The following is a 25707-nucleotide window of genomic DNA, read 5'->3' as shown; positions in this document are numbered from 1 at the left end:
AGGTTGGATAACAGGTCATGGTCTTCACGTGTTACAGCTGGGGGAGCTGGGAATGTGGAATCTGCTTAAGGTTGCAAGGGAGGGAGCACTGTCAAAAATCGGACCAGGATGCTGGAGTTCCTGGTTTAGAGCCTGTTCACTGGGCTATGAACCTACTGTAGGTCAGTCCTCAACTTTAAATAAATAATTCCTTAAATGAATAGACTTGAGAAGATAAATTTTCAACACTCTTCAGTTTTTATCTGACACTGCGTGTGTTGGTGTGATGCTTTTTGTTGAAATCTTTTTGTCTTTAACAAATTTAAAAAGTAACATAAAAAAGTATTAGGTTCAGCCTTTTAGTGTAATTAAAAAGTAAGCTTTAAGTGTATTTAGCAAGTGATTGTAATTTCTTCTATTTAAATTACAATGATCATGAACTTCGAGCATTTGCTGTGGTTTGAAAGTCTCTTAGGCATAAAGCCTGAATAACGCAACGCTCTTAAATTCTTCTTTTACAGTATTATGCTTACTGCTGCATATTGGGGTTCATTGCTTGCTCCGTATTTCTTCAAATCAGCTTCGAACTCAAAGTTCTCCTCCTGTCCGTTGCTGTGACTGTGTACCTCATCATTTTTAATACCCTTCAGCATAGAAACTCGAGCTTCTGTGGCAACAGTACCAGGTGCAGTGTAAAGTTTCTTGTAATTGACAATAACGTTTCATTAAGGAGGCGTTAGATTTTTGAACGCTTACTGGAATATTGAAATATCAAAATCATGTAATCCAGACATTACAAACCTTGCTGTAAAGTTAATGACATGGACATCATATTAGACCATATAAACTTTTTTTTTTTTTGAAAGCGTGTGTTTTCTGAAAAAATCTGTAGTATGGATTCTGAGATGTCTGGAAGCTTAGCTGATATTAAAGACTAGGGGGTAGAATATTAATCTCATAATAAGGTATGAAGTAAAGCCTTGCTAAAAGTCTGATGCTCAAGTTGTGCTTGTGAGACCTCACTAGTCAATAGGGTAGTGAATTTACCTTACTAACCTCACATTATTTTGAAAAGTAAGAGCAATTTACCTGATCTAATTGAAGAAATTTAAAACATACTTAAGAGAAATAATGTGGGTTTTACTCTTTATTTGTAAGTCTCTCTCAAATTCCCAGCATAGTGTCATAGCTGAAGATTAGGATAAATTTATTTTGCAGAGGCCAACTGTGAGCTGTCAGCACAGCTTAAAAAAAGCCTAAATGAGCTCTTAATTTAGCCTCTTAATCTCAGGCTATTCATATAATGTAAATTTAGTTTGATGCATTTGTGAAAACTAATAGATGTGGTCAGACAGACTGATCTCACTATGAAATATGAGTGGCGGCTCAGATTTGTATGGAATTGTATACAGGTGTGATTTAATGGCTGTCTTTGTTTTAGCAATTCCAGTTATTATTAGTTATCATCTTTCCTTCCACAAATAAGAAAGTTTCTTTCCCTACTTCAAGGTTTTGTTGGCTGTGTTTTTGTGGGGCAGCGTGGGGAGGAAAACTGCAACTCAGTGCAGTGGAAATTAAGATGGCTCCTTTAAGATAAAGCCATGTTTACTTGAGTATCTCACTACAATAGCTAATCAAGGTTTCAGCACCTGTTTTGTCGTTACATGAAACATGGTTCATGTACTGAACTGAATGATAAATCCTTTCTCATTATTAGGATAGGGCCTATAACCAGACAGCCACTGGCACAAATGAACAATGGCATTGGTGGTTTATGTCTGAAGAAAGACACCCTCTGCCGCTATGCTCTTCTTCCCTTCCCCTGCTCCCTCCAACCCTTAATCATGTGGATTTTCTTAAAGGATACAGATAACTTTGTCTTGCTTTCTTGTTTTCAGGTTTTTCATCAAAGAGCCAAGGATAATGACTAATTTATATCTGGTTCTGTTTTACATAACCCTCATTTTACTTGCAAAACAGGTATGTGTTTAAAAAGCAATAGGTTAGTTCTTTTACTTGCAGCAAACTGATTTAAATAAAATGCAAAAGTGCTTTCAACTGAAATTGTGCTCTAAGTTAATACATATTTTTGTCTTTTTGTATAGTCTTGTAGTTAGATGTAGATAATGTACTTGTACTTAGTTACAGATAATGCAAAAATTTTTACTGTGAGAGGGTGGGAAAACTTTTATATTTTTCAATAGTGTTTGCATTACAGAAGTCCGAACTTTCAAATTCTTCCAATTGGGATCTGTCTGTATTTATAGGACAATATTCATCCTAAATCAAGGCAATAATTAAAGAAAAAAATAATCACCATATTATTAAAATGTAATTTTGGTAAATACACCTGACGGTACACGGATGGCATTCATTCATACGGGCTGCTTTCTATTTTTGTGACCTTTGTTCTCAAAGTGCATTTTTCATAACTATATGGGCTCAAAAGGCCTTGAAGAAACTTTATTGCTGCTACACTTCTGAGTAAGTGGACTAATATTTTTCAGTGAGATATTATATGTATTTAATTTATCATATTTGGTCCCTTTGCAGATTGACTATTATTGTCGACTGGATTGTCTGTGGAAGAATAAGTTTAAAAAAGAACATGAACAGTTTGAGACGATGGAGAATGTTAACAGGCTTTTACTGGAAAATGTACTTCCAGCACACGTTGCTGCATATTTCATTGGTGAAAAACGAAATGAGGTATGTTTAATCTCTGCTATGTGAAGGACAGTAAATTGGACTTCTGCGACATAGAATGTCATGCTAACAAGCACACAGAAGACTATAATGTTCTGCACTCTTTGCCTCTTGTTTGTATCCCAAGACCTTTTTAAACCCAAGAATCTGCTATCCAGATGGCCTCAAAAAATGCCATCTTTTAGTGTCAGTCTCTGAAATCTGTTTTCAGAATTGGTAGTTTGGTTTCAGGACACAGTTTGAGCTTGGCAAATATTTAAAAAGGATTTACTGCTTTGCAAAGACCATATTTTACCAGAGAAGATTGGCCTTCTTTTTAAAGAAGTTAGTTGCAGAACAGATAGTATCTCCTTGGTAACAACCCCAGTGAGAATTTCATCGATAATGATTATTTTTTTTTTAAAGACATCCATCTTATTCTACCAGCATACAATCAGAATATTGCCGATTTCAAAGCCATGGTAAGCGTCAGAAGACTGGCACTATCCAGAATAGATGAGAATCTTTAGGACATAGATATCTCAGCTTTTCATTAGGCAAATCAAGTTTGTTAATGTTTCTGATGAAATAAGAGATTCCCACTGTGCTGTAGTTGACTTCATAGGAAAATGTAATTTGATTACTGGTTACAAACAATAGTCATAGTTTTGAAACCTGTGGTGGAAGGTGACTGCACAATACACGTGTGAATGTATTTGATTTTCCTGCAGGACTGGTACCATCAATCTTATGACTGTGTCTGTGTCATGTTTGCCTCGGTACCAGATTTTAAGGTGTTTTATACTGAATGCGATGTCAATAAAGAAGGCCTGGAATGCTTGCGACTGTTAAATGAAATCATTGCTGATTTTGATGAGGTAATTAAGCTTCTGGCAAAAATGGACTGGATGACATGTTTACTGCAAAATAAAATGTTTCAGCAGATCTGTGAGTGTTGGTGGGGAGGGGAAGCTGTTAAGCTGAACTAACATTGAGTTCAGCCTCGCAATTTTGAAATATATAGTCACATCTGATGGGGTTTTTCAGTTACATCATTTAATGCATTAGTAGTATGGTTTGAAAGTCCTGAATTTCAGTACTTTATTTCAGAACTTCAGCGCTTTATTTCTCCTATGAGCAGGTAGAGCAAAACTGTGAAACTAATCCTCAGTACTTCCTTATCTAACCTTTATATGATTGATAGGATTCCTAGAGATGTTTCATGCTTATTGTAGACTGAAATACGGTATTAAAGTCTCAAATTTCTATTTTCCTTCCCTTCAAACAGCTCTTGTTAAAACCTAAATTTAGTGGTGTTGAGAAAATAAAAACCATTGGAAGCACTTACATGGCAGCAGCTGGCCTCAGCGTTACGCCAGGCCAGGAGAACAACCAGGTACGTTGTCTCTGAAATCTGCCTTGGGTGTTCTGTGTATTCTGTGTGTACGTAGGTGTGTCTCAAAGTAACAGAATGTAACATGATATAAAAGAGAAAGTAAATCACCAAGAGTGACTTTCTGAAACGTGGAAAAAGATGATAAAACTGTATTGGCTCCTGTTGAATTCACTATTTATCTCCTAGTTCCATTTTTTTCCTAAGCAGCATTAAGTCTGTAACCCCAGCACACTTTTTACATTTTTGATCTTTGATTCCTGTAGCTTAACATTTCTAGACGCGTAACAGAATAGCTCTAATAATAGAGAAGTCAGAGAACGGCTGCCAAAGAAAAGACCATCTCAGAACTGGACAGTAAGCGATGCCTGAGAACTGGCACAAAAAGAGAATCCTCAGGTGCCACATTAGATCTTAATCTGAAACTGTTTGTCACCCGGAAGAATTAAAACCGATTTCTGTGCTCAGGCTCATTTTCACTATAGCAGGTTCATGTATGACATCAGGATGAACATACGTATTTTATAAAAAACATGTAAAATTAAATCTGGAATCCTCAAGGACAGACATAAACTCGTTGAAAATTTAATCATATAATTCTTGTTGCCTCCTAGCCATTCCAGTTCAATTTAATGTGTTTTTTTAAATCCATTTGGAATGTTTGAGCTATGCAATTCTGCACAGCTACAAGGATGAGTGGTCTTATCCCTATAAACGTGTAACTTTATTCACTAATAGTACTGGTTTGCAATAGTAGCCTGAGGCAGCCTTCTGTGTTGTAATTTGATCATCAACCTGTGGTATGAATTGCATAGGAGAAGGAAAGACAGCATGCTCACATTGGGATTATGGTGGAATATGGAATTGCCTTGATGAGTAAACTGGATGGCATCAACCGACATTCCTTTAACAACTTCCGCCTACGTATTGGTAAGTTCAGCTCATGAAGAACCTGAACTCTGCAAAAAAAATTAAAAATGAGGTAGGATGACTTTGGTGAGTGCTGGGGAGCCCTTCTTAACACCGAGCACAGTATTTGGGTGATTATAAAATGCTGAGTGGCTGAAGGGAGTGTTGTCTAGTCTAGCTTTTGAAATACGCCAAGCTCCTTCATGGATGGGCTTTTCCAGTCACTGGAGGGAGCAATACAAAGACTGCAGCTGGATGAATTTGGAGAAAATTAAAGGCATGGATGAAGAGTGAAGTACCCTGTTATTAACTGTTGAATAAAGACAGTATTGTCATTATACACATGTTTATTTCTATATATTAAAAGTAGAAAAGGAAGAATTTTGCTTTGGCATGAACTTTGCCCTAGCTCTTTCTTGGCTTTCCCATTTTACAACGGATGAGTCACTTCACGTCTCCTGACTCTCAGTACTAATATTTATAGAACAGCGCTAATACCGATTGCTAGAAATGTATTGCAGGGTTAAATTTTGGGGTTTTTTTCCCCTGAAGCTTGTGACTTATGGCTAATAATGAAGCTAGATATCACATAACTTTCTACTTCAGTAATGATACCTGCTTTTGTTTATACAGGAATAAATCATGGCCCTGTGATTGCTGGTGTGATTGGTGCCCGGAAGCCTCAGTATGATATTTGGGGCAACACTGTTAATGTTGCTAGCCGAATGGAGAGTACGGGGGAACTTGGGAAAATCCAGGTAAGCATATCAGCCTTGGAATGTCTAAGAAATTATTTCTCATTGGTTTGGGATTTTTTTTTTTTTAAGATGTGAATAATCAGAAGAAATTCACGAGTTTCTAATTCTTTTCACACAAAGGTCACAGAAGAAACGAGTAAAATACTACAGGAGCTGGGATATTCCTGTGAATGTAGGGGACTCATTAATGTCAAAGGCAAGGGAGAACTGAGGACTTACTTTGTTTGCACCGAGACTGCCAAATTCCAAGGAATGGGACTGAACTGAGGCTGTGATGAAGTTAATGAGAATAGACTTAGAACTGCCTCCCTTCTGTGAAGACTTAGAATTTCCCTCCTTATGTGAAGGACTTTATTCTAAAAACATATATATATATATATGCTATTCCCGTTTATTCTACACCTCAGGATAGGAGAATGATTTTTATTTTTTTTATTTTTTTTTTGAAAGAAGAGTTCTGAAAAGTTCCTAGAAGACACGCAACCACCAGTCTGGAAATGACTACCTTTTCCTGAAATAATTTGAGGATTTCCCTGGAATTGCCATGAAACACGTTCACTTAGTTCCTTCACTTACTTGCACTGGGGGAGCCCTAACAGCTCCAGTAAGAGCGTCTGTGGATGCACTGTAGAACTCATTACCGCGTTAAAACATTCCACTGCTTCAGCCTTTGGCACACGCCTGCTGACAGTGTCGCCTTTGTCACAGACACGCGAGATGATGATACTCTGGGCACTGCGCGTCCTGCTCTTAATGCTGAACGGACTTCAGAGCAGACAGCGGCTGAATAATGGAAAGAGGAACGGAAGTAAACTCAAATACATCATATGATAATTGTGCTGAACCCCCTTGGAAAAAAATTAATTGCAGAGTATCGGATCACTTTTTTATTATCTTCGCCTCCTCCATAGTCGTACCTTGTATTACGCAAATGTTTTCATGGCCAACAACTGTTCAGAAATAACCTTCATCTAGTTCAGAGCGTTTACATTGTATTACATTTCCCCTTCGTATTTCTGTGCCTCTGCATGTACATTTTATACAGTCACATAAGAGAATATCTATAAAATTCTGGCTTTAAATTTCAAAAAATAGACCTGATCTTGGGGAGCACTGAGCACCTGCAGTTTATCCTGCACGCTTGGCTAGCCAGGCTCCGCTAACAGCTTGTATCGCTGACAGCCGGCAGGAATCCTGCATGGGACTGTGTTCTTGAGGGCACTTATGGAAGAAAAAATAGTCTGTTTCAAATTGTTTGGAAACTGAAGAACAGAACTAGTAAGATAGTGCTAGAAACAGCAGCAGATACGGTGTAAACAGAACTGCATCTGAGGTGGGCTTGGGGTTTGTTTTTTCCGTTCTTGTTTCTTCAATTTGACCGGCCACTGGCTGGTTTATGCCTTTTAAAGACAATGCCGTTTATGAAACAAATTGGTTTTGAAGGTTACAAAAGGATGTATGGAAAAACCATATTCATAATGGAAATGTTTCAGCAGAGCCTCATGAGGTCATGGAAATTTGCTGTAAGTTAGTTTAGTTTATAAGGTTTTTAAGCTGTTAATGACTTTTGCTGATTTCTAAATTAGCATTTCTCTATGTATTGCAATCGCTTATCAGTTTTCTGTTGGTGGAGTTGATAGTACTTTGTAAGGCTAACATCTTGTACCCAATTATATGTACTAACTAAGGATGGATTCCCCCTCCCCGATGCACCACATGTCGGATGACTGAAGGGCGCAGCAATTAACGAGTTCAGCATCTGGTTTGTCAAGCCTTACTCTCCCTACAGTAGCAAACAGCTACTGTAGAAATGTACAAAGCACCACTTACTAATATTTCTGGGTTTAGTACTAAACCACACTGGAAAGGTGTTTAACAAGCAGTCCTATGCATCACTGCCGCTTTCTAATTACTGTGTAATTTCTTTAGAAGATGAAGTGACTATGTTTCAAGACAGGAACAAATCTAAACGTTGTCCAGCTGTGGATTAAAAATTGTGCTTATAGCCTTTGTCAATTTGGTAGGTCAAAACTGTGTTTGTAGTAAGTCTCCAACAGAAAATAGCACGTTAGAAAACCTTAATTTGAGGTTGTCCGGTTCCTGTATGGACTCTGCTGAAGAAGGACGTTTCACACTTGGCGTCTTGTCAGTATAAGGTCAGTGTTGTAGTTGAATAAACTTCCAAACAGCTTCTGCTACTCTTCTGTGTTGTATATTTGTAGTAACAGATGCTCATTTGTTTTGAGATTTTTTATTTATTATTTTGTAAGGACCACGCTTGTAAGGAGTCAAAGGCTCCTTTCAGCAGTCTTTGATGTCGTATGTTAGGTAAAGTGACTGTTTGCCTCATGAATATAGTTTGGGAAGTGCATTATGCCTGTAGATGGAGCTGGCTCTGAAGTGTTTCTGCTCACAGACCTGGTGGAACGTAGGTTAGCTATGAAAGAAAATTCGCTGTCTGTAACAGCATTTGGAAACGCTTTTGTTTACATTATACTGCCTGTCAGGCCAGTAACTTGCTTGGGCATAACTTCAACTTCACCTCATTTACAGAAGTGGCGTAGAGAGCTGTAGCTTTCCAACTGGCAGAAGTAGGGTTTTGCTGCAGTTTGAAAAGGCCCTTACGCTGCTCAGGGAATGTTAGTGCCCTGGGCACGGCGTACTTGGGCAACTTAGAAACTCTGTAGTGAAAAAGGGGTCCTACCTGAGGATGACTTTCTAATCTCTCATCGGAACTGGAACTGTATAATATGAGAGCTATATTCAACCACAGAAAAAGTTCAATTTAAGAAGCAACTGTATTTAAGTAATTGTTTTCAGCAGTCCTTTGGAGAGCAAACTGTGAAATTTAAGATTGAGGAAATAACCTTGTTAGAAAAATATTTCTTATAGCATTATTGTTAAGAGGAAAAAATGGCACTGTATCTAATTTGAAGAGCTAGTAACGTCTTGAATTAGCAATCTATTTTAAAGAACAAACTTTTGGGTTTACTCATAAAATAAAAAACTCTGTAAACATGTTTGGTTTTGCAGTTATTTTGATGATGATTCCCATGAAAAGGAAGTGTATTTCTTATGCCCCTATAGAGTTAATGACAGTGGGTTTACTTATAAAGTAAACTCAGTAAAATACGCAGTGACATACTTGCATTCAACGGCTAAAGAATCATTTCAACACTCGGTTTTCTGCCATCTCTGGCCTCCTACTCTATGGAAGGTAAGTGATGGGAAATGAGAGGCTCTAGAGTGAGCCAGTACCCATTTGGCTGGCACGGTGGTTGTGCATCTTGTCTTCTCCTGTAGCACGGAAATGACTTTAATAATTAATGGAAAAATTAATTCTCTGGAGTAATATTTCAGCTGCAATTACCTAGAACTGTAAAAAATTCTACTGGCGACTTTATTAGAACTATTCTGGGACAATGGAAACTACTGGAGAAAAATCCAGATTGACAGTTCAACTGTTTTGGAATGAATTTTAAGAATTGTGAAAGTTTAGGAACAATAAACACTTCTGCAGCCGTTCTTAGGAGGAAGGAAGGGAGTGCAAGGATGATGTTGGCCGTAAGAGTGGGGGCGGAGGGTGGAATTCACAATTACGCTTTGCCTTTAAGTTACCTCTTAGTTCAATTCTGTGCCACTGTGCATGTGAGCAGGTGTTCCTGGGATGGAGCTGAAACACCGTGCGGCATCCCTGTTCCACTCCAAGGTTATACTGGAGCCACGGGGCAACAAGGAGCAACATTTAAGAATACTTAAGGATGCCTGTGGTAGAACCTGCCTGTAGCCCTCTGTGACTGTGTGAAAGTAACAGACGAGCAGAGGGAAAGGCTGACTTGCACCAGAGTCACTGGCTCCGTACGTAATGCTGCAACGTGCTGGAGTCCTCTGTGCCTGAAAGCCGTACTGGTGGTCTGCTCTGCCTGCGCTTCTGGGGAATGAAGAGGGAATTGAGTTTTAGTGCTGGGAGTTTTCTAAATATGCTCTCCTTTCTGATAAGCACGCCTAAAATCATCATCCAGACAGTGTTGGGTAATACCTCACAAGTAGTAGTAAGAATTGTCTATGTGAGTGTCTCAGAGCTGACTGTATTTATGTATTAATGTAGTATTTTTACTTACTGGCAGGAAGTGGCTTTGTTACGATATTGTCCTGGTATGTTTCTAAGCTTGCCCTCGAGTTCTAGAGTGCTATGAGCAGATGGCCTTGGTTCTCTAAGAGGAGACTCAACCACGTCCAAAGTCTCACAAAGCTCATTTTTTTGTTAATTCATCAGGCTACATCAGTTTTATTTAAAAAGTTTATTTCTCTGCCTCATGATCATGAGAGTTGCACAGTAATTTTAAAAAGGGAAACTGCATGTTCACATAATAATGATTTTTGCCCCAATCAGGCTGAGTTACAGAGATATACGTTGCTTCTAAAAACTTTTGGTTGAGTCCCTGCACCATATATAGGCCCATTTTCACTTATGCTTTGACTTTTCCAGACATTTAACAATCCAGGAAAACTGAAATGCTGGAGAGGTGCTTTAAAATAATAAGGAATGCAAACAGAATAATTTAGTGCATTTGTGTAGCAAAAGTAACTCTGATACAAACCATTCAATTTCAAATGTCATCAGTTCCAAAATTTAATAAACAAAAGCAGTTTAACACACAATATACACATGGTTGGTGAATGCACCTGAAGGAAGTTTATCTGGTTCTTAAATAGAATCAAAGAAACAGCTGTAAACTCTACCCGAGCTTCAGACTGCAACTGGACCACACTCATTTTCTGGGATGGTGACAGTCTTTTCAGGTTCTTGAAAGTCTGAAAGTTCACAACAGACAGCAGGTCAATTAGCATATATAACTTCTAAATGAAAGAACTGCATAGACAATAGAGCGCTCCTAAAGGCGTTTGCTATTCGTGCAGATAGTCCTGCGTGAGCTCTCTGTTCTGCGATGGTCCAAGGAAAGATTATGTTTCAGCTGGTTCTGTTCCACAGCATCTCTTGCACAGCGCTATGAAAAAGGTACTGCTCAATAATTTTGAAATTGAGATTTCTTGAGCAGTTTACTTGAAAAGATAAGTAAATTCCTGATGTAATCCTGCTCTTTTCATTAAATAACATCTTAACTGAAACTTTTTATAAACCACAGATTGAGTAGATTTGTTTCATGAGTTACATTTCTTGAAAGGAAATTCTTACCTGCCTTAAAAATTGGGGATGAACACAAACTCTGGGTCTGCTCTTACCGTCTGTGTGCCACAAGGGGGAGAGCTGGTTCTGGCACTGAGATTTTCCGCCGACGGGACTCCTTAATCCACCAAAACCAGTAGTTACTTTTGGCTGGAGGAGCTGAAGTGCTGCTGTCAAGTTACAGAGCACTACAGCTGGCCGCAGTAAGCAAAAGGAGTGTGCAGCCAACAGCTCGGAGAAGAAGGAAGCATGATGTCCTCTTTTTAGCAAGTGAGGAATTTTAACTCTTATCTTGCAATTTCACGCTAAACGTAAAAACTAAAACTGAATGGATTGCCAAGTTTTAAAATTCAGCAATGCTGTAAAATGAATGGTAAAATAACTCCTTTATTTAGTTGAACCAAAGCTCCATACATCCAAAAGATTAATTTTGGCCTGAGACCAAACACAGCAACTTTCCGTTAAAAACAGGATTTTAAAAAGGGGAGAAGAACTGAAAGTTGGAACTAAGGTACTGCAAGTTCTAGCACAAGCCAGTGTAATGACTTGCAGCTGGGGGTTTGTGTCAGTTGAACAGATGGTACGAGACATTTCTGTAACTCACCCTCTGTCAGATCTACCCAGCTGTCTTCTGTGTCAGGTAAAGGAACCGAAATCCCCATCGCCTTCCGGATTCCGTACGTACTGACAATATCACCCGGCGTCACTTGTTGTGCAAGTTCTTTCAGGTTATTGGTTACTCTCTCCGCTAGAAAAGATAATTGGATGTATTTGTGTGTTATATATACACACAAAATCGCTGAAATGAGCCCTTCACCCTGTAAAGAGTTCAATTATTTAACTACAAATGGAACTATGTTAAATAATGTTTCTACAACAGAAGAGTTGTGTTGTCCTGTGTGCAATCGCACCGGGCATACTGGGGACTATAAAAGAGAGGGTTAAGAACAGGAGGGCTGAAATAGCTGCTGACCAAGACTGGCTGCCATTAAGGAACACTGCAGGTTAAAGGGTAAGCGAGTGACGCTTGGGTGACACTAATGCAGCAGCTGGGAGAGACCTGGCAGCGCCCCTGCAGCAGTTGGGTTGGTAATACCTGGCTTTCAGGATCCAGCATTTAGTTCTGTAAATAAAGTAGAGACTGCTCTTGTTGCTACAAATGCAGTTTTCCTTCAAGAAGGAAGCTGTACGTACTTAAACCTTTTAAGGAAGGCAATACTTGGTCTGGCTTAGACTTGGTATAATACCAGCCTGGTGGTATTTCTGCAATAAGGGGAATTTATCTTGTCACATGGAAGCTGTTCTGTCAGACCACGCAGACTGCAGTCGATATTGCACAAGTCAGTGTTACTTCCAAAACAGACACCCTGCGCAGTCCTATCTTAGAAGGCTGCCATTAGCACAGGCTGTGTAACTCACCTGTGAGACAAGACGATTTGCTCAAATAATTAAAGAATGTATGACTGGTATTAATTCATATGATAAAATAGACTGATCACTAGACCAGACCTGGACTAAAGCTAGCCTTACAATAAGAACTTGGTAATACTTAAGCAACCCTTAAAGATCTTGGAGTTGCAAGTGTTTGGTTATCGTCTGCCCTATGGCATAGAGAAAGCTCCTAATCAGTTCTAGAGAAATTTACCAATAAAGAGGAAATACTTGTAATTACTGTTCAAAACTTTCATCTGGCTTTACATACAGAAAAAGCTTAAACTACTCTTCTACGCCTAACAGGGCATGTATTCTGCACTGTAACTGTTAAACCTGTGTCCTTCTTGGAGTTGATACAAGTTGGGACTTGATCAATTCTGCAAGAATGATGAGAAAAAGTGTGTTTACCCAAGTGCATCTCTCTGTAAGATGGACCCAGAAGACAAATCATGTTAGGGGGTGGTTTTGTACTTAGTCGTTCATTTTGAGCATCCTGGAGCTCTCGCAGAAGCTTTGTTGTTTCATCAAGTTTCCTCTGGAAGATTTCAGCCTCTGTTCAATGAAGAAAAGAAAGTCCTAACTAGCAACAGTATATTTTACTTACTTGATGATATAAAATATGGTAAGGCTGACTATGCAAAGGGACTGAGAAACTGAAACTGTTACAGACGTACCAGAAATGCAAGTACCAAGAAAACTCACCCTCGGAATCAAACTCCTCTATGGGCATGCCGAAGGTTGTGACTGCTTTTAGCGCTGTAAGTCTGTCATTGCTAGCAGAGTCCAACCTGGCAGCAACATCCATTTCCATAATCTGAAAAAAACCAAAAACCAGCAAGTAATAATTTAGATGGTGTTTAGAACAGCCTTGAAACAAAACTGTTTGGGCAAAATCAGTACAAAAAGCTAATTAAAATCAGTCCGCTCTACAAAAAAAGTGAACACGCAGAGGGAAAGCTGACAAGACACCCTGTGAAACTGAGTAACAACAGTTACTCAGTTACTCCTTGAGCTCACCTAAACCAGAGTTTATCTGAGATCAAGGCCAAAATTCCAAACCAACCTGGGTAGTGGCTGCAGATGACGGCTGCGGGAGAGCAGCCCTTTCCCTAGAACTACTGCTCTGCTTCTCCTAATTGACCCAAGTTTGGGTGGAATGACGTCAGAACTATACTGTGTGCCTACAGGGGCACAAGGTATTTGAGAAACCTTCTCAAAGATAGCTACGTATCGTGTGGTATTTTACACCTGTATTACCAGTTCATGTGAAAACAGATCAGATTAAGATAGCAATAAAACTATAGCTGCCAACCAGATCTAACACGTGGTTAAACGATTGCAAACAAAAATATATAAGCATTTTCTTCTTGTTCTCTTGATATATAGTCTCATTTAAGACTTTTTTGGAGATGATTCTTCTACAAAGTAGCACGCTATTGTCACGCTTCACGTAGTAGGTACAGCTTGTCAAATCTCAGCGTGGCTGCACAGGCCTTACAGTTGTAGGCAGTTTTGTAACCGGAGGGTTAGAGAGGTTATAGTTAATCGACAGAGAAAAATTTTACCTTTATATCTTTTATTGTGTCACTTCTTTCATGTGGGCCTTCAGCTTCCTCCAATGGCTAAATCGAGACAGGATTTTTAAAGAAGGTGTTAAAATTAATCTTTTCTTTAAGTTCAAAGTAAAAACCTTACAAAATGCCATATTTTAAAAGTGAGGTAAATATACAATGTCATAATGAGCTTTCTCTGTAAACCAATTTACGAAGTAGCTATTTTTTAGCGGGCTTAATTCAGATATTGATGTTTACTAAAATACATTTTTACAGCATATGTTTTATTGCTTTTTGCAAAATCCACCTGCTTTTCCCCAGTGATGTCACATCAGAAATTATTTACTGGGCGGCAGAAAGAAAAGGAAGGATGATTGCTAGAGGCTGGAATGTCCTCTCTTTCTATACGTAAGTATATTTCTCTTAATTCTTGCAAGAGCAGTGGTTGAACCCCGCCAGTCAGTGTCACTACTGGGAACTAGAAAAGAGCTAAACTAGTAATGCCAAGCAAAGGTCTGAACTGGGGCTAAAGGGCGAGCTTTGATCCATGAACTATTTCTAGCATTAGGTTCGCTAATATTCGACCTGTTAGTTAAAGGCTACGATCTGTTCATTTCAATAGTTTACATTAATGTGAAACTCAAATCAAGACTTGTACTTAACAGGAATCATCTTGTGGAGATTCTTGACTAATTCTTGGATTGTCAATTAAGTTAAGATCATCAAATCAGCCCCTTTGATTCCAGTCATGTTTGGCATGTGCAGGTACTGAAATCTCCTCGGAATTGGAAGAGTAGCTGGTTGGTATTTTTACATAGCACATCTTTGAGTTTAAAAGCACTGCGCCAAGTAAAGGGAAAACTTAGTTGCTAATTCTCCTGAACTAAACAGTGGCTGCAAGGAACACGATAATCTTTTCATGGAAACAAGAAAACCTGTCCACATCACCTCATTTCTAAACAACTGCTTATTGCTATTTTCTTACTAAATAGAACAGGAGTTTGTGCTAGTGGGAGTAGGAGAGTAGGCAGAGAAAGGATGTGTGACTCCGTCTCCATGTACAATACTTTGTAAATTTTCATGTTTCGCTAATTAAGAAGTAAGAATAATCCCTTTCCAGAAAATCCATCCACTGGAGACAAAGCTCAGTCTTCGCTTTCAAATTCTACCAATTAAAAGGGAGCCCACCAGCATCATCTCTCTAGCTTTATAGCTTGTCTGCTAAAAACCAAAAATCAGACAGTTCACAAAGCCCCTCTTACCGTTTCTAGTTCTCTGAGAGCTCTAGAATGTCCTCCTTTAGTTAGAACATCAAGCAAACTATCAGCCATTAAGAGAGGATAATCTTGTGATTTCATCAAAAAATCATGAATGCTAAAAGATCAAAAGACAGTTATGGTAGCTACTTTCATACCAAACATTCAATGGAAAAAAAGTTACATAAAGTCAAACCAAAATGTTCAGCGTACAAAAAATAGCACAGAATTTGATCTAAATTGCTTGTTTCAGTTAAATTATCCCTGCCTTTTGGAGCTGAGAAACCCACTCAGATATTTAACAAAATCTGAAAAATTACGCGAAGTGTCCTGCCTTGGGCAGCTGCGTCAAACTGAAAGCAAACTTCCACAGCCACTTCACAGTTGCAGCCTACGAAGTATTCCCACACTTCATACAAATTTATACCACCACGTATTCTGGTTTTGAGATTCTTATAAAACAAAAGGACTTCAGCTCTGAAGTTTTTATAATCAAGAATAAAAAAAACCAACAACAACAACAAGAGAATTAATTACTATTACTGTAGCAAATAATATGAAAATCAAGCCGTGTACACACTATTTAAGAATGAACTGGGAAATGCTGTCTCTGCACTCAGGTCTCCCACTATGGCCATAGCGGTTTGGTCAGTATTTGACATTAACAAAGACACGTCTCACTCAAGGCAATAATTAAGTTCATTAACGTTAAAAAATGCAGTTTGTATAAGCATTTGTACCACACTCAACATTTTTCTAGCTTTGAACACGAGTCAGAGTTAGTCAGAAGTCTGAAATATACTTAAATTTCAGATTGTGTGTTCCTATGTATCAGTAGCATCAAAATCCTTCAATCTTTACTAATTTCACTTGACGGGTAAATTCTCTTATTAAAGTTTTTGTTTCTCAAAACAAACCAACCAACCCCAGTAGGCTACAGACAGTAGTGGCATCACCCAAGAGCATGGCCAAAGCCCTGCTGCAGGGAGCTGCACAGAACTGCTTCGGTACGTGGAAGCTGTAACACACATCCCAGCTGTTTGATTACCTGAAAGATCCTTGATTAGAGTCTTCCCCATACGTTGAATAGATTAAGTCAGAATCTTCTTTGCTTATGTTGGCAAACGTAGAATCATATGTTGGAGCATAGGAACTATAGGGTCCGTAATTCAAGTATGTCACTAATGAATAACAACAGTACTAATTACTACCTCTGTGTGTATCAGATAAAAAACGAGAAGGGGCTGTAAAACAATCCCCAAAAAGGAACTTTTAGGAACGTATTTCTTATGGTGAAAATGAGCTTTCACAGAATACCATCTGCTCACACTCTAACACCTTTTAGTAACATCTACATCAAATGCATTTTTATTTATGAATGTTGTATTAATGCTACTGTATGCCTTAACACATGGAAATTCAGCCTGGTACTGGTAAGAGGTTCTCAGGCTCCTCACTACGCTCCTCCAAAGCTGGCAAAAACCTTTTATCTATCTGGTACAGTTCCTCTTCTCAATATCGATGAATGTTTAATTAAATACGTCTCCCCTCTCACGTGTAAATTAAGGTAGACTTTGTGATATGCTGTTAGGTTGTGTGATGGATACATGCAATAATGTGCTTTATCATTAAAAAAAAAAAACTTAGTTCCAAAGTATTTGTGTGCTAGTAACAAGATCAACATATTTTGTTTACATAAGGAGGAGGATTTACATTTTCTAAAAGAATCAGCACTTGCCTGGAGTAACCTTGTTTCTTTTATCTTCTTTGAACCCTTGTAATGTATTAACTCCCGACTGAAGTCTTCCTGCTGTCATACCCAGCTTTACAGGGCAGTAACCCGGTTCTGCAACAGGATATATCAAAATACAGGAATAACGAAGGCATAAGTAAGTGACACAGGAAGCTGTCCAAACTCATTTAATACTTGTAGCCAGAAACTTCAGAATAAACATGATACAACTCTCAAAGGGTGTTTTCTTCTCTAAATGCTTCATGCTAAAGACTGCGTGTGGTCTTAAACGTGAATCCAGTAAGCAGTAATACTGGGTAAGTATAGAAGATTTAATTTAAATGTTAAGTTTTCACTATTTGTTTTCTTCCTTCCTGTCCTCCCCTAACAGAGGCTGCATCATTGAAGATGAACGGATTCTTAACATAAAAACCCGCACTTTATGTATTCTTGCTGACATTTCCTACTGCACAAACATGGGGGAAGGGAGAAGTCAAGTTTTCAGCTTGGTTTCTGTGTGTTCTAGACCTGGTCAGTTCAGCTCTGTAACGAGCTGGCAGGTACCTGCACCTGCACTCTTTTAGTGAGTGTCACTGCACAGGTGGCACTGACGTGATAAAATGGTTTGGGACCCAGACAGCTCCCAGTGTCCAATTCTTGAGCATCTGTGACCTTCTGGGTCAGCAGACACTGCACTCTGTACATGGGCAGGACATGGCACACGGCCGGTAGTCTCTTCTCCAATGGCAAAACCTTTCCCTTGCAGCTCCCACAAACGGCCGACACAAAGGAGAAGCAACAGCCACTGAGGGCTCCCTCCAGCTGCTCCCAACAACAGCTGCAACTGGCCCTCATCTACGTGCTCCCCCAGCTGCAGCTTTTAAAATCCAGATCTTCATCAGACTATGAAGAAGCATTAGGTTCTTGGCCACCATTTGGTAATCAGCAAAAAAGCAGCAGACCAGGTAGGTAAAAGGAGCTTGTTACCTGAACCATGCCAACTTACCTCCTGCGGTAAGGTCAACTGGATTAAGAAGGCCCAGAGTTGTTGTACCATCCGGTTTTCTTCTTTCAAATTCACACTGAAATAATATCAGACTATTTTAATTTACCTATTAGTTGAAATTCATGGTCTTTAATAAAAACATCTAATGAAACTGTCCTATCAATAGGAATCGGAAAAGGATTTGGAAAGATCAGTCAGACTCAGAAGTGAGTGCTGCTCCAACTGTTTTACTTTCACTAGGTAACTTTATTATTGGTATAGGCACAAGGAATTAAGGAATTATGATAAATGTTAAGATTTCTGCAAAAGCTAAGAGATAAAACATGTAATTCATGTACAAAGTTAAATAGGCCCACCGTTACCAAACTGGGTTCCTTCTCCTGTGACACTAATAACCTTTGATCAGGTATGTGGCTCTTTCAGAACTATGGGGTTTTTTGCAGGTCAGATTTTAGATATTTTCTTGAGGTTCCTACTATTCATCCTTTTCTACTACTTTATCTAAAATTTCTGAAAATTTAAGCACGCTGAACTTGCTCTGCTGATGAAATTCAGCATGCATTCAACTGATATGCCTTTTTTTTTAACCTTGTGCTGTTACACAGATGATCAATCAGTCAGGTGTAAAATGGTGTAAACTGTAGGAAAAGAATAACTTGAGTTTCAACTGCTGTAAGATGCTGAGTAAGCCTGGTTTATGAAAGAGTGAAAGGAGTTACCGAACACACACAAGATTTACCTGGCTGTTTGCAAGTCGTCTTGTTAACTTTCCTCCAGATTCTCTAACAATACGATCAATCTGCTCTTGTTCCCTTTCCAAGCTATTGTTTCGTAATTTGTCTTCAAGTAGATCTTTGTCCTTCCTGTGAGTAAAACCCACAATGCTGAGTTACCAACTTTAACAGATAGATTTAACAAACACCCACACAAAAGGACACAGTGAAGATATTGTTTTTGCCAACTATGCAAACTGTTTTTGTAGACAAAACAACTAACAAAAAAAAAAAAGATCAGCCATTTAATATAAGTATTTAAAATAGCTGGGGAAAATATGTGATGAAGCTTTACATATCAGCGGTACTGACGTCCTAGTTTAGCCTGTTGCCAGATTTTATGTGGTCACTCCCACAAAACTAACAAGGATATTTTTGGTAAAATAAAATATTAGATACTCCGAATTTAATATCTCTATTTCCAAATTCATGAAAATAAAGTCACTAGTATTTCAGAACATTGAAAGGGGTATTTCTAGATATTAAAAGACATTTCAGGAAGTATACGTTCTGTAGCTATGCATTTACATGTTTCAAATGCAACTACTACCCCAAAAGAAAAAGGTTTGTGAAATTGGCTATACAGTTATTTGTACCAAAATGTTTAAAAGGTCATGTTTGCAAACTTCCTCCAAAACTTACATGAAATTGACACTGAAATAGAAAGTAATTGAAGGAATGGAGTTGATGAGCAGTACAGGGTTAATTACATACAAAAATGATGGTTATCATAAAAGATTCTAAACTTATTTATTTTTGGTATATGAGGATGTTTATAGAAATGTTGCTCCCTTGAGATGAAGAAGTCTTAGTGTACATGCAGCACCAGAAAGAGAGAAACCCACACCCTCTGGTGCCTAAAAGTCATCTTGTTTCAGTAGCATTTAAAGGGTGTAATGTATGATTAGAAATATTATTGAGATAATACTTCACTTTTTGTGTTCTTTGCTAGGTGTTTTGAACGCCTTGGTGTCACCATCCACAGTTTCTCCTTTGTCTTTCCCAGGGCCACTTTCATCTTCCCCCGTTTGCTGCAGTTCCATCTTGTCCTTCTGCTTCCTCGTCTTCTGCAGGTCTGCCATGAATTCTATACTTTGTTTCAGGCTCTGAATTCTCTCCTAAAAAACACCGGAATCCTTTTATTTGCTACTTCAATGAGTTTTTGCCTAACCTACCCATAGAGGATGATTTTATTTCAGTTCCTTCTTTCTTACACTAGCAAGTATAAGGTCAGTTTAGAAAATGAACTATTAAATGCAAATATTTCTTCAATAACTGATCTGGTAGCAGTACCAAAGCATGAGCCTTAAAACAATGTACTATTTAAATTCCAATATGCAAGTATTTGACAAATATTTGGCAAGTTTTTATTAATTTTCATGAGATCCCTGTAAGAAAAGTGGAATGAAAGAGAGGTCACAAAAAGGAAGAAGCATATTTTTTAATACTTTGATTTGTATCTTCTATTACCTGGCTAAGTATCTTCATCCCTGAGTGCAGCAGTTTTTTTGCAGCTTTGTAGTATATGGTGTCTGGTTTGTTGTAAATCATTGCATTAGTACACATCAGTTTGAAGTTATCCTGTACAGACATTAATAATTTTGGAATGAAAGTTAAAATTTTATAGCATACGGTATCAAAATCCTTGTTGCAAATGCAGTCTTCTGAGCTTTCAGGAAAAAGAACTTCAAAGAACATTTTTAACTAATGAATTTAAGAAATCCATTTAATTAAAAATTTAAACAGTAATAAATATGTAAATTAGACTCAAGTCTCAAAACTAGCACCCCAAAAAACATCCTGAAACTATTCTTCAGTGTTCAGTATTGTTTGTAGTTCTCAAAGTTCTAATGGCAGTCCTCTTAGTTAAAACCACCCACTTCCCTGACCAGTCAGCAGTCATTAAAAAAAAACAAAGTGAAGCAACGTAAAAAAGATAATAAAGCTAACTTTAAAAACAGAAAAGCTGCAACTCAAAGTTAAATCATTATAAGGAACATGCCAAAGTTTCAGTTACAATGAAGAAATGTATGCTTGTTTCAAGTTCATTTCTTGAACGACTGAGCTAAAACTTCACTTCTCTACTCATTGCAGAGCCTCTACAGGTAGGTATGTTTTATCACATTCTCAGCTATTTACAAAAACAAAAAGTTAAAATGAAAAGCTAACAAGAAACAGCTGAAACAACAGGGAATTTTCTTAAGTTTTGGCGCTCTAAAGAATGTACAAGAAAACACAACCAATACTATTAACTAATGTCTGCCTAAGTTCAACTATTAATTACATACAAATTACACTTCTCAGGTCCTCATGTAGCTCAGTAAAGTAGAGCATATTTCTGCTGAAGAAAACAAAACAAAAGAAGCCCCCCCACCTTCTAAAAGCTTTAGGGGTCTTCAAAACAAGTCCTCAAATCCACTAGACACACTACAGCACAGGGTTAAGCGGTTGCTGCCAACAGGACTGAGCTCATCTTGCCTGCACTAGTTGTCGGTGTACATGACTAGCTAAGCCTGGCTAGCACAGAGGGGACAGGAGGCAAACGACAAAGCAGTAACAGACAGACGAAGCCAATAAATTCACCAGACTCCTTGTTTTTTGAGAGGTAATACACTCAAAAAAAAAAAAGAGCAGTCAGAGAAATGCGAACGCTTTCATTCTTAAGTAAAGATCTCAAATGACACGCTGAAGGACAAACTGACAGATTCTATTGAATCCAGCATAAAACATGAAACTCTCCACATCTTTTTGAGGCATATTTACAAACCAGAAGGGTTTTCTCTTTCACTTCCAGAACTTATTTGCTCGCAAAAATTCAACAACAAATGTTTCTTCCGGCAGAAATACTAGTTCTTTTGGCATCTTCACATTCTCATAAAATACTAGAATTCTAAGTCAATTGAGCATAATGCGTCCCTGTAGCCAAAATAAAATTTACAGAATTACCTTTAATTCTTCTATGGACTGGTATCCATTGTTCTTGATCTTCTCTTTCATGGTACTAAAATCCATTGGGTTTTTAATGATCATGGAATAGCCAGGGGCAATAAAGTCAGTCACAGGAAATGAAAAGAAAGAACTTGGATCTTTTCTGTTAAGAAATGAAAGGACGGTTTTTTATGTTTCCACTTATAAGAAAGAACATATTGAGCTTGGAATTAAATAGAAAGGAAAGGACTAAGGTGAAGAAGAATCAAAACCATAAAGCCAGAAATGGCCTGTGTCAGCATAATCTTTCACTTTTGAAGGTTGAAAAGATCCCATAAGCAAACCCATATATCAAAAAAGTGCCACAAACATATTTTAGAAGTTAAGTTCTACATTTTGATAACTACCTGTGCTCCCAAGAAGATTAAAAAAAAAAACACACCCTTTTTTTTTTAGGTTTTGGCTTTTCAAAAAGTAGTTTTATAGTAATTAAGTCACTGAAAAATAAAGGCAACAAATGTCATAAGAATGTATACTTGTCATTCATCGCTTACTCTGAAATTAACAGAACGGAAGACTTGCTGCTAAAAGTTGTGATAGAACGTGGGTACTTATGATTATGTTAATTTTCAGGTTCTGTAATGTTAATAATTTTTTTTACATTAAAATTTTTTAAGTCTTTCAGTGATCTCTGACATACACCGATGTTCCTGGGTGCTTCTAATAGCATTAAAATCAAATATACTTGGTTGGTACTTTCTCCTTAGGCTCAGGCTTAGTTGATAAGCTGGCAAGAATCTCTCCTTCAGAACCATTGTTTTTTTTCTTTTCACTAAACTCTGTAGTTTCAGACTGGCCTCCTACGCCAGTGTTGATACTACACACAGTCGTGAAACTCTTGGCATTTCAGGCCTTTTTCCTGAGGCTTACTTATGACTTACGAACTTCTACTCCAAGTTGCTATAGAACAGTGAAAAGCATTTTGCTATCCATACTGCAGAAGTGCAAAGCGCAGATATTCTGCAACACCTGTGGAACACTTGCACTTCAGTTTCCAACTGAAAGACAGGATTCAAAACCCAAAGTGGTTGCTTTTTTCTGTATGCATGGAAGAGTTGCCAAAACAAACACACACACTTTTTGATAGCTGGTTCTTAGTTTCTCGAAACTGACACCAAGGTCTTGAGAATTTAAGGTTAAGAAAAAACTTGGGAACAGATTCAAGCTTAACCTGGCGAGAAAGGTAAAGATCTTTCGACCACTCTCATAAAAGACATACAGATACTCTTAATTCTTAAAGTCAAGAAAGAATACTTGAAACTTCAGACTACTTGAAAGAACTGCAAATTCTATAAATCTGATTATTTTAATCAAAAGACGTTTAGTTAGTAAGACAGTAAGAAAACTTGGTTTAAGTTTTCAAGTGCATACTTCCTTTTTATAGTAAATAATGCTAAAAAAAGAAGAACTCAAGATAAAAGAAGATTTGACAAGTTCATTCCAAACTCTTTTGCCTCTCTGAAAAAAGGTTCTTATAAAGAAAGTATCACATTATTGCAAGATTGTCCTATTTTTGAAAGTTTTTTAAGAATACTTTAAAATTGAAACTGGAGGTGTTTACAAGAAGCCTAAGCTGAGGAGAAGTTATAAGTATGCATTCTTAAACTGGTACTTAAATTCCTAAAATAGTCCTGTTAACAATATAATTAGGAGTATTATTTTCACTCAGGTTTTTATATGCCTCTTCCCTTAATGCATGTTATTTTCATTTCATAGCTCTGAAAGCCTGTAGCACAGACATTTACCTCTGCAGCTGTCTCATGAGTTGATTCAGAGCTTCCTGAAGTGGCGTCTGCTCCACCTCTAGACCAAAAAGAAGCGGGGGGAGAAAAGGTGTGAAACAGAACTGACTGCAAGAGGCGCTAAACTTCTAAGATATTAGAAATCAACTAAAAAAACTGATGCAACTTGAGAATTCATCATAAATGAAAATAATACAGTGGCAAAACCCACAACATATACAGGGGATCTAGTTTTCTCATTGGCCTGACTTGACACTTTGCTCACTCTGACATAGGTACCAGGTATCATTCTGCAGAAGTAGTATACAGTAACATAATTTCAAATTCTTGTATGAGATGGGGAAAAACACTGAGAAGGCAAAAAACGTCAAGTCACTTGCTATAGAAACAAAGATCAATAAAATGTCAGTCAACTGAAGAAAAGTGGAATTAACAAAAGAAATGTCTTTTTTTTTTTTCCCTACCTTCCTGTTTTGATAAAGTACTTGTCAATGGTTTCTCTGGTGGCAACTCTAATCTGATGGGGGTCTGACATTTCATTTCCTGTTCTCCCTCACTGTCTGCATGGTCTCGATCTCGTTTCTTTTTATCCTCCTGGAAAGAGAAAGATTGTGACAGAAACTTAGAGAACCTCCAAAGCCAGCATTATTCCTGTACGTAATGCTCTCTAGATTTTTCAAAACAGCCTCATATAGTTTAAAAAATAATAGTTTATAAGTCTTTAAAAACCTTGTATTCTTTATGTACTGTCTCCATCTGCTGGACAATAAAGTAATTCAGCTGTACAATGCCATGTATCACAGAATTATTTTTTTAAAAAATGTGACAGCCAGCCACTATAGCATGACAGGAACAACTCTGCACTGTTCTCTGCACAGAGAGCTGTCTCCAGCGAAGCCCCTAAGATGATCTTTGAAGATTTTATAAAAAATAGTAAGAGTCAGGAAATTTAAAATTAGAGGTACCCATAATGCTTCAAATAAATGTGTTATAAATACTTATCATGTTAAGAACCATCAGAGGGAAATAATTTTTTTTTTCTTTTAAATTAAGAACTTGTAAAGTCTTCATTCTGTTGTATATAAATGGATTTATTTAGACACAGATTCCTCTCCCCTTTTTAATTTTCTGTGCTCCTACATTCACCAATATTTTTTGAAAGATGAGAAATTTCAGATAACTTTGCTCATCTTTTTCTAATAAAAGTACCTGGAGAAAAGGAATCGGCAAAACTAATATACTGAGTTTGAATGTATTCCAATTTAAGGATACAACTTACAGGCATACCTGCTCATGTTCTGATTTGAAGACTATAAAAAGTTGAAGCGTTTTTTTTTTTTTTGCTAGAATGCACTAGTTTCAATACATACCTTAACTTTTCTCTTCCTTTTCTCCTTTTCTTCTCCAGGAGATTGCTTTTCTCCTTTCTTTCTCTTTTTCCTTTTCCTGTCCTTGTGTTTTTCATGCTCGGATTTGTCTTCGTACAGGCTCGAATCGAGTCCCGCGTTTCCAGTAGACAGTTCAGCGACTTCACTTCCCCCAACCTTCAGCACCAGCTTCAGGGGCTTCTCTACGTATTCTACAACCAGCAGAGAAACCAGCCCTGTGAGTGACCACCGCCGAGGACGCACCCCGAACGGCAGGGCGCAGGCTCCCTCTGGCACAGCCCGGCACTAACCCACACCTCATTCTCTTTCCAGTCCCTGCCGCTACCCCGAACACCGGCAGAGCGGCGGGGCCGAGCCCGGGGCCCACCGCCTCTCTCCCCGCCCCGTTCCCTCAGCTTCACCACCAACTTATCAACACCCGCACCGCCGGCTGGGCCCGGCCGGCAGCGAGCGTCGAGGGCCCGCGCCCGCTCGGGGGCCTTCCTGCCCGGCGTCCCCCTGCCCACCCACCCTCGTAGGGGTGCTTGTCCGACTTGTGTTTCTTGTGCTTCTTCCCCATGGCGGCGGCGGCGGCCGGCCCGGGTAGGCCGCGCTCGTCTCACGGAGACCGGCCCCGCGCGCAACCGGGAGGAGGGGCAACGCCGCAGCGCAGCGCCCCCTGGCGAGCTGGAGGTACGGCCAGCCGCGCCGCAGCCGGCGCAGGCGCAGAGGCCGGCGGGAGGCGGCATCCCAGTGGCGGGAGCTGCGTTCCGCTCCGCGCCGGTGAGTGGGGAGGGCAGCCGCTTTCCGTCGTGAGCAGCTCCCTCAGCTGCCCCCGGCCTTGCTCAGCCCGCGGGGAGGTGCTGGCCGGCCGGCACAGCCGTATTCCTCGGGCGGCGTTGGCGCTACAGAGCCCCCACAGCCCGCCGCCCCTTTTCCCTTCG

At 38.8% G+C, this 25707-nt stretch overlaps 2 protein-coding genes across 6 annotated transcripts in view; one reads left to right on the top strand and one right to left on the bottom strand.

The window, feature by feature from the left end:
* ADCY7 (adenylate cyclase 7) overlaps positions 1–9174 on the top strand; it is a 67992-nt gene extending 58818 nt beyond the window's left edge. For all 3 annotated transcript variants that reach the window (XM_063334386.1, XM_063334384.1, XM_063334385.1), the window contains 8 exons: positions 501–664; positions 1878–1959; positions 2533–2688; positions 3396–3542; positions 3953–4060; positions 4873–4987; positions 5600–5724; positions 5845–9174. In XM_063334386.1, coding sequence (XP_063190456.1) covers positions 501–664; positions 1878–1959; positions 2533–2688; positions 3396–3542; positions 3953–4060; positions 4873–4987; positions 5600–5724; positions 5845–5991 — 1044 coding nt within the window. In that variant the 3' untranslated portion in view covers positions 5992–9174. The remainder of the gene's footprint in view (positions 1–500; positions 665–1877; positions 1960–2532; positions 2689–3395; positions 3543–3952; positions 4061–4872; positions 4988–5599; positions 5725–5844) is intronic.
* Positions 9175–10344: 1170 nt separating this feature from the next.
* Positions 10345–25429, bottom strand: BRD7 (bromodomain containing 7). Of its 3 annotated transcripts, none has more exons than XM_063334388.1 (17): positions 25295–25429; positions 24767–24975; positions 23861–23990; positions 23400–23457; positions 21613–21757; positions 20137–20247; positions 19600–19784; positions 18633–18756; positions 17894–17969; positions 16894–17001; positions 16204–16336; positions 15162–15273; positions 13912–13968; positions 13049–13160; positions 12755–12898; positions 11517–11660; positions 10345–10539 (listed from the first exon to the last, which is right to left on the bottom strand). In XM_063334388.1, the coding sequence occupies exons 1-17, from the start codon at positions 25341–25343 to the stop codon at positions 10475–10477; spliced, it is 1962 nt and encodes a 653-aa protein (XP_063190458.1). In that variant the 5' UTR covers positions 25344–25429; the 3' UTR covers positions 10345–10474. The 3 variants fall into 3 exon arrangements, with proteins under 3 accessions (XP_063190458.1, XP_063190459.1, XP_063190457.1); XM_063334389.1 differs by lacking the exon at positions 10345–10539 and adding an exon at positions 10546–10733; XM_063334387.1 differs by lacking the exon at positions 10345–10539 and adding an exon at positions 10593–11030.
* Between the last annotated feature and the right edge of the window lie 278 nt (positions 25430–25707).

The sequence above is a fragment of the Chroicocephalus ridibundus genome, chromosome 4 (assembly GCF_963924245.1).
Source record: "Chroicocephalus ridibundus chromosome 4, bChrRid1.1, whole genome shotgun sequence".
Lineage (NCBI taxonomy): Eukaryota > Metazoa > Chordata > Aves > Charadriiformes > Laridae > Chroicocephalus > Chroicocephalus ridibundus.
Note: the sequence above shows the minus strand (reverse complement) of the source record. Positions and strands in the feature narration are given on the sequence as shown.